Below are 8,776 nucleotides of genomic sequence, written 5' to 3'. Positions count from 1 at the left end.
GGCAGGAGCAAGTGAGGGAAATATAAAGCTACAGCCACCCCTTCGGATGCCACGAATCTCAGGGCCTGGAAACCACTTCCCCATCCTTCCTCCTTCTCCCTGCATCTCATCTGATCACGGAGGGAACCTCTGCAAAGTTTTCCACTGTGGTCCTCTGATGAAGTAAGACTCTGAACCTCTCTAACTGAATCCACTGCCTCGTACACTGTACAATTCCCCAAACAACTTGGTTTCTCAGATAACTTTTTTTTTGTCTTACATGGTCATTATTCTGTAAGCCCATAAAAAAATGGGGGAAAAGTAGAGGACTAGCCACTCCACTTGACTACAGGTTTAAAGACTCTCTAACCAGGTAAAATATAAGATGATCCCTTGCTTGTAATAAAACACCATGACTGAACCCATACTCCATGCTCAGAAAATAAAATATCAGACCCTGATCAGCAAAGGATGATTTATAGATAGCAAAAATTCTTACAAATAAAGAACTCTATTGAGACACACATTTGCAATGCCAAGCAATGAAGGTTTATTGAGAAACACAGAGTGAGACAAGTTCCCTTTTTCAGAGGCACAAAAACAGAAGCCAGAAGCCAGACAAAGCAGAAAGGTCAAGACGTGCCAAAACCATTAGAGACTTGCGCGTGGGTGGTAAATTTCTGGAAACATCCAGAGGTATACGTGCCACCGGTGATCAAACCCTTAAAATAAGATTGGTGCTGGCCAGGAAACTCTTAGATGGCCAAAGGCAGCTTATTCAGGGCTGGCAGCCAGCAATCAGGCAGTTAGAATAGCAGTCAGCAATGAAGAATTCTTCAGGGACAGACAGCATGTTGGAAGATCCTGGAAACACAGCTGACAGGTCATAGAGGCTTGATTCGCTCACTGGCTCCTGCACACTTAGCAAGTTCTTCGGCAGCTGGACACGCAAGATTGCTGGTACGTCCTGGAGACCCCGCAGGCTGGCTGGCAGATGGTGGAGACTCCTCCCACTGGCCGGCAGACAGTGGAGACGCTTCTCACTGGTTGGCACACAGTAGAGATGCCGCCCAGGGGCCGACAGCCACTGGAGACAAAGGAGAGCGGCCGGCTGTAGGCAGTTGAGCAGGGATTAGAGACACAGTTGGTTTGTCGAGAGCAGGTCACCTGGACAGGGCTGGAAACACAAGAAGTTTGCTGGTAACACGTTGGCTGGCAAACAGTGGGCTCACAGCAGATCTCCTGACAGTGGTCCAGGAGCCAGGAGCCAGTTTGGAAGGAGCTGGGCAAATGGATGCCACTCAGGCAGTCAGCATCCTGGGTAGAAGCTGTGACAACAGGGGTCACGGGGACAGTGTATTGTCCCCCAATCAGCCTGGAAGAGCAATTCCTTGTGGAGCAGTTGTAGGACATGTTGCCAGACAGACAGATGTGGGTAACTCGCTGAAGCTAGCTCCTGGATTGCGAATGCCACCTCAGGCTCCTGAGTCTTTATATACCCTTGCTGGTGGGTGGGGCTCCCACCCTGGTCCTCCTGGCTTCTTTGGCTCAGACCAGCTTGCCTTAGAACATCTTGTGACTCTCCAGGTTAATTGCCTCTTGAGAAGACTTCAACCTCATAAAGGAAGTTTAGTAGTTTGGTAACTAAATCATAAGGCTTCCATACTGTACTTAGTCCCAGGATGAAGAAGGTTGGTTGACAGCTTCAAAGCTATTGGTCATCAGAGCCCACAATTCATCTCTCATTCATCTTGCTTGGATACAATGAGTGTCAATCTGACAGTAACGTCAAACATGCCCCCTTCCTACCATCTCTCCCTTCTGACCAGGACTAATTACACACCCACACCCTGTGTGGGTTTTGTCGGTACTTAGTATGTTTTAGGTGTAACTTAATCAATCACTCTTCCATATCTAACGGGGCTTCTAATGGACAAGGAACTTCCTTCAACATGCTTCAAGATGACAATGACAACACCTGTCAGGGAAAAGGGCACAAAGACATATCCAGAGTACAGTCTGGCTTAGAAAAATCAATCAGGTGATCGGAGCAAGATTCTCCCAGGAATGTCAAAGGGCAGTGGGACTCACCCTTTATGTTCAAGCAGCAAAGTGAATCGGAAGCTGATTAGGTGGGACGGCACTTGTAGCCAAGTCTCTTTCTAAATAAACTGAATGAGCTTTATTCTTAAAATTTTTAATCTGGGAACAGTGGATAAGAATGACTCATCAATATGCCAGTGGAACAGGCTTAGTTAATTTTTAAAATTATTATAATGCTAATTTGAAAGGGTACAGTGCCTTTCTCCCAAGATGCTCAGTATATTCAAAAGACTTCTATTTTCACACAAATACTTATAGAGAGGATGCACTTTTATCATAGACAAACCAAGGCCCGTCTACGTCACTGTCTCCATCAAGGATAAGGGGAGGAGAGGGTGGGAGGAAACAGGCCCTTAACCAATATTTCACAATGAATGGATGTGTAAACAGGGTGCTGTAAAATTTAATTATTCTTTTTATTCTCGGGGAAACCATAGAAGGATATCATTCTCCTTTTCTTCATCTCACTACGATATAGTCAATTCTGAACACCAGAATGGCGAATCCTTTCGATCCTCCCGTACACAACCATTTCAATTGCAGCAAAATAATTCACTTCAACAAAGCTTGAGTGGTCGGTGATATTTCTACATCAAAACAGCTATAAGATCTGACTCATCTCATAAACTAGCTTACGCGGGGGTTAAAAATAAATAGACAAAAATGGATTTCCGTATATTTGAGGGCTACAGTAGACTACATTTTAAACATCCACAAAGCAAACAGCTTGATGTTGGAACTCAGCAGAGGTCCTTTTGTAAAATGCTTCATTCATCTCTATTCATTCCATTGAAGCCATGTTGGGAGCTCCCCACGGCTCTAATTGGAGGCTAATAACATGCCCCACAAGATGACGCTGTGCTGTGGGCAGTATTGAGATTCCCAGGGATCAGACCGCCTCTCCCTCGGTGACTCGCAGCGTGTTCTCAGGTATGGAGAAAAATTAACGAGATGACTACTTTCCGCAATGTTGTGACTCTGCACTTCCCACCGTGGGGAATGTCCCAGCTGGTGTTTGAAGGGCAGAGTCCCTGGTCCCCAGGGCTGGCTTGCTTGTTTGAAAATGAATGAGCAGTTTACAGGCTTCCAGGAGCCATGGATTCATAGGCTGCTGTGAAGAAGGACCTCAGCATGTGAATGACAAGTGACCAAAGTGAAAGGGCGAAGTCAGTAGCAGTGACCTGGGAGGAGTTTTCAGTGCCCACTGCCGTATTTCTGGAATAGCAGAGATTTTTATAGATCATTATTCTGCCTTGATTCCTCTTTTCCACTGAAATTTAAAAGTTACAAACAAAAAATTCTAGAAAATGTCTTTCATCTGCTTCGAAAGGAAAGAAAGTGAACATTCGTTGAGCCTCTTCCAGGCTTTGAGTTAGAGGCTTTACATACACCATCACAACTGAATGCTTCCAGCAACCCTCTGGACTAGGTATCATGTCACATGAAGAAACTGAAGTTCAGCGAGTCTGAATGGCTAGCCAAGGTCATGCAGCTTATATTTGAGTAAACTGAGATGCAAATAAAACTGTCATGAGCTGTCGACCTGCGCTGGGAATATTTAAACATGGTGAGATGCCCTCATTAAAGTTCAAGCAAAAATTTATTTAAAAAAAAAATCAATCAATCAATGTTCCATTGATGACACTGCAAAGACAGCAGTCTTTATTTCTATTCCAGCTCCATCAAGTAACAACAATAAAAATAAATGAAAGTTTAAAATAGGAAGTTACAAGGGCCGCTGCCTTTACACTTCATGTGCTTTTTCATCCCATATTCCTTTGACAATTTTTACTTCACTAGAATAAAATGCAAGGTCCCTACAACAAAGCAGGAAGAGACAGAGAGCCTTCAACAGCTTGGAGCTACAATTTGAAATTAAAATTACTTACAATGGCGACGCACACAGTTAATTCTTAGCAAACAACAGAGAAGTGGATTGATTTTTCAGATCTGGGTGGCAAGACCTTTCTGAGAAAAAACAGGATTCACAAACTTTGAACTCACTTTAAGATGAGATTTTGTAGTTTTCTTCCAGCCACGAACTAAGCAAAATCAATAGATTCTCTGAGCAATTAAATCTAAGGAATCTACTCAACAGAGTGCTTTCTGTTTAGCACCTGCAAAATGGCTGGCTTTCTGGGAAACAGAAAAGACTGGTGTCTTAAACTATCCAATGTAGAGTTAGGAAAGCTGCTTAATACTCTTGGACATTCCATACTTAAGAGCAAACACCTAGACTCTTCATTTGGATCGACTGTAAGATGCAAAAGTAAATAATCACTCACTGACAGCCATGTGAAGCTTGAACAAACTCTACACAATCCTAAGTCTCTTATGTGGTTAAATGAAATCAATAAATCATCCTTTCATTGGAATGTGAGGAAAAATTACACTGCCAGCGGCTATCAGGACGTAGATATCTGCGATAGGAGACTTCAACTCAGCGAAAAGGTGTGTGAAGATTATTCTCGTGTCTGCAGGGCGTGAAGTTAGAGGTGGGAGTGATGAGGACAGACAAGGAGAGATTAGAGAAGTACTGAGCATTATCTCCATCCTTTGATGGGTAATTGGCCCTAGTTTCTATAGAACAATCTGAGCCTTATGCAATAATTACCGCAGACTGGAAATGAGCAGTTCATTCACTCGAAACTGAATCACAGAAATCACTTACAAGGCCAAGTGTTTGAGAGTAAAAGGAATTAAGCGTGCGTGGGAGGCCGAAGGTTTGAGATGCGGGAAGGATACTTTTTATCACCAAGTTGGTAATAATTGTTGACCAACGCCGGTTCAAAAAAAAAATCACTTCGTCTCATCCAATGCAGGAAGAGCGAACTCCCTGAAAAATTAATAAACATCAAATGAGATTTTTGTCATTCTGCCCTTTTTCAGGATGCTCAGACTCTCAAATGGAAGCTATTCATTATCTCTCAAAAAATAGAAAAAGGGAATTCAAACACATAAGTACAGAACATAACGGCTGCTTTAAAAATTAAATATATCTTGGCTGAATTGTTCTGCCGTCTTTTTCCCCCACACAGACCTCTGGGCTGAATCTCCAGAATCCTTATTAACCAAGACACGATAAACCCCCAAAGGCGGAGTGATTTGCCCCACAAAACCGAACTGAAATTCATTTTCCAAGCTCTTTTCCAAAAGCATCCATCATAAGGAGGTTCGACTCTTTGGGGCTAGAGGGCACTACAGGGCAGAAAGCAGAAGGGAAAAGAAGCAACAAAGACCAGCAAAATGGTTGCTACTTTCAGGACTTGATACAGCGATCACCAGCTCCAGGACCTGTAGGAAAAGAAACCCCCCGAGGAGAATGTCAAGATGGAAAAATCCTCATCTGAACCACCATTCTCTTTTTCCTGGTGCCTGTTTTCAAATTCACATATTTTTTCATGGGAACCTTAATTGAGGATCCAAATTAGCGTGCTGTCAATAAAGGTGAGCAGAATCCCAAGTTTTGGAAACACCACAAACTCTCCCGCAGGACATCCCAGGTGTGGCTGGCATGTGCTCCGGTCTTTCAAGTAATTAGACTTGAACCCACTTGTGAGCAGACATGAGTAACGTTTATGTACGGGGCCTGAGAGAGAAGGCCCCAAGTCACTCAAGATGTATGACCCTTCCTTGATTCAGAATTATTCAGGGCTTACTTGGTACCCAGCAGGGTAAGGATGCTGGGAGCTGTGTAGGAGACGGGAAGTCTTGTCTTCGCATCACCTAGCTGATCTGTGCTTGTGCCCTTTCAGAACACAAGCCTTCTTGGTCTGGCCCGCCTCTCTGGGGGGTTCGGAGTGGAGCATTAGACCGGCACTATCTCAGGTTAGTGATTAGACTGTCAGAACTGGATCTTAAAGTCCTTAAACCGAATTCTCTCATCTGACTGATGAGAAACTGAATCTCAGAGAGGGAGCGTCTTTGCCAAGTGTATCAGACATGCTTGTGCACTAGTTCACAATTGCCTCATCCTGTCTCTTACTGCCTCCTCTTTGCACAGGCTTACGCCAGCTTCATGGTGGGGCATCCAGACACTGCTTCCTTCATATGGGGACCAGTCACCTTCCTTCTTACTTCCTGTTCTAGGTTTTCTCTGATGCCACAGCAAGGGACATCCACAATAACTGACTCTGCTTTCCTATATTCACTGCCCAGAAATGGGGCCTCGCTTGAGCAATGGGAAGTGCAAAGCCATGAATGAGTGCTTCCCGCTTTGGTAGAAACAATTTCACAAAGTCCTGTGGAACCGTGCACGAGGTGCTTGTGATGGAGGCTGACTCAGTTAAGCCTCTGGGGTGGCCTTCCCCTCTTCCCCTCTCCTTCATGTCACTTCTCCTTTGTTGCCTTCCCTGAAATAAAATTCCCAAACTGTCAGGAGTTCTGCTTTTAGTGAACTCCGAGTAAGACACCAGATTCCAAACACTTTCCATTTGAAAGAGTTAAGGAAAGTAGTCCTTCGAACCCCTTGTTCAAATCCTCCAAGGTACGTACATGCCTCTATCCATACAAGCCAAAGAAATGTCTTGTACACAAACTGAGCATCAAACAAGGAATATTTGCATTTTTAAAGCAATTTCTGAAATGACCAAATAAGACAGTCCTTAAACACAGCTAGAATGCAAGCAGATTTTTAAATTTCTTCCAAATAATGTCAATCATGCTGGTTTGGTTCCTCTACCTAGGCTAGTCCTAAGAGTTGATACCCCAAACACTAAAAGACTGAAAGATCTCACTGTCAATTTGATGTCACAGTTGTTTTCCAACATGAAGGATATTTTTTTCAACATGAGATATACGCTAACTACGCGATGGGAGATAATTTTAGGCAGTAAGTGGTCAAAAACTTTTTAGTTTTAGTAGTCATGTATCTATTTTTAAATGTATTAATAAAATATGTCTAGGTTATACAAGCCATAATTTATGGGCATTGTTACATAGGATGAAGCTTAAGCAAGTTTTTTTTTGGTTTAAAAAGGGAATTAATATAAATAAAAGTATTAGTTGAATAATGAATTTAACACGAAAGTATGGCAAAAAGTATCAGGATAAAAATCATGGCAATGGTTTAATAAATATTTAAGTGGTTTATGGTTTAATAAGTTGGTTTAATAGATACCTAAATAATACATTTTTTGAAGTATAGTCAGTTACAATGTGTCAACTTCTGGTGTCCCATCTTTCAACCTTTTAGTGTTTGGGGCATCAACTCTTAGGACTAGCCTAGGTAAAGGAAACAAATCAGCGTGACTAACATTACTTGGAAAAAATTTAAAAATCTGCTTACATTCTAGCTGTGTTTAATGTCCCAGCCATTTTTATATATACATATATTCATTTGCGTATTCTTCTTCATAAGTAATAAATATTTAAAGTGGTTTAGTAAATATTTTTTAAAGTTTAACTCATTTTAATTCAGAGAAAGTCACCATTTAACAACACCCCACTCACACATACGTATATAATCCAAAAGCCCCATTCCATCTTCTCCCCATCAATTACTTGTTACTTTGTAATAAATTACCCTAAAATTTAGCAGACAAAACAACCATTTATTATGCCCATGGGTTCTGTGGTTCAGGAATCTGGACAAAGAACATCACGACTGGTTTCTCTCTGCTGCAGGCTGCACGGAGGGGCGGGGGAACCTGGGGGCTGTGGTGCCTGAAGTATCATTTGTCCATGTGTCTGTCAGTGGAGACCTGCTATCAGTCGGGATACCTATGCCTGGCCCCCTCACGTGCACAGGGCTTCTCCAACATAGGGGCTGGTTCCAAGAGTGAGATCCCCAAAAGGGAGAATTAGGCAGAAGCCTTATTGCTTTTCCTGACCTAGGCTCCAGAATCACTCATCATCACTGTGGCCATACTCTGTTTCAAGGTATCACAAAGGCCCACGTCTGAAGGAAGGTGAAGTAAAGTATATTTTACTTCTTGGTGAAGCAGTGGCAAAATTCTAGGTGAGAATGTAGGACTGAAAATATAATATGAACATGAGATTAAAATTATTGTGTTCCCTGAGTTGCCAGGATACCAGAACCAGAAATCCCTAACATGGACTTAGAGGACCCTCAGAGAAAAATCTAAATTTCAAGTCTTATATTATTAGAAATATTCAAAGTAGGCAGACAGCTCATTATCCCCTGTGAATCCTCTGTGAAGGGGCTTCTTACAAGAATTAGTACCAATGTGATGATCTCAACAGCTCCCTCAAAACTCTCCAATCTGATAAGACTCTGACTTGGGGTACCATCAACTTACCTGCAGGTCTGTGCCCCAAATGCAATGTATCTGGCTAAAGATAATTCCCAGTACTTTTAAGTAGCCTCAGCCTCTCAGTAGTAATCTTTTCCTCTGATTTTATTTCGCATTAAACACTATGAAACTCCACAATCTATGGGCAACATATGAGTTCTACAACAGAGGGAATAGTGAGACATATGGGAGCCCCAGGAGGTACTGGAAACTGAGAACTCTACCAGTCTCAGCCAGCCCTTTAAAGACTATGCAGTCTTATATTTTAGATGGAATTTTTTTTTTTTGCTATTTGTTGTGGATTGAAAATTCTGAAGGTGTAATTAATAGTGGAAGGATATCCAATAACAGTAGTAATGCTGAGAAGGGTGAATTGTTTCCAACTGCTAGACTGCCTTCTACCTTCTGCCTCAACTTTACATTCTAAGAGTTGGCTTCTT

General features: G+C 42.4%; 1 protein-coding gene across 1 annotated transcript; it reads right to left on the bottom strand.

Moving 5' to 3' along the window:
- Nucleotides 1-505: 505 nt before the first annotated feature.
- On the bottom strand, nt 506-1,459 carry KRTAP11-1 (keratin associated protein 11-1). The gene has a single exon (XM_010956597.3). The coding sequence runs from the start codon at nt 1,390-1,392 to the stop codon at nt 901-903; it is 492 nt and encodes a 163-aa protein (XP_010954899.1). The 5' UTR covers nt 1,393-1,459; the 3' UTR covers nt 506-900.
- Between the last annotated feature and the right edge of the window lie 7,317 nt (nt 1,460-8,776).

The sequence above is a fragment of the Camelus bactrianus genome, chromosome 1 (genome assembly GCF_048773025.1).
Source record: "Camelus bactrianus isolate YW-2024 breed Bactrian camel chromosome 1, ASM4877302v1, whole genome shotgun sequence".
NCBI lineage: Eukaryota > Metazoa > Chordata > Mammalia > Artiodactyla > Camelidae > Camelus > Camelus bactrianus.
Note: the sequence above shows the minus strand (reverse complement) of the source record. Positions and strands in the feature narration are given on the sequence as shown.

Bases quoted from the DNA above. Each gene is read 5' to 3' on its own strand.
- KRTAP11-1 (XM_010956597.3), bottom strand. From the start codon at position 1,392: ATGTCCTACAACTGCTCCACAAGGAATTGCTCTTCCAGGCTGATTGGG.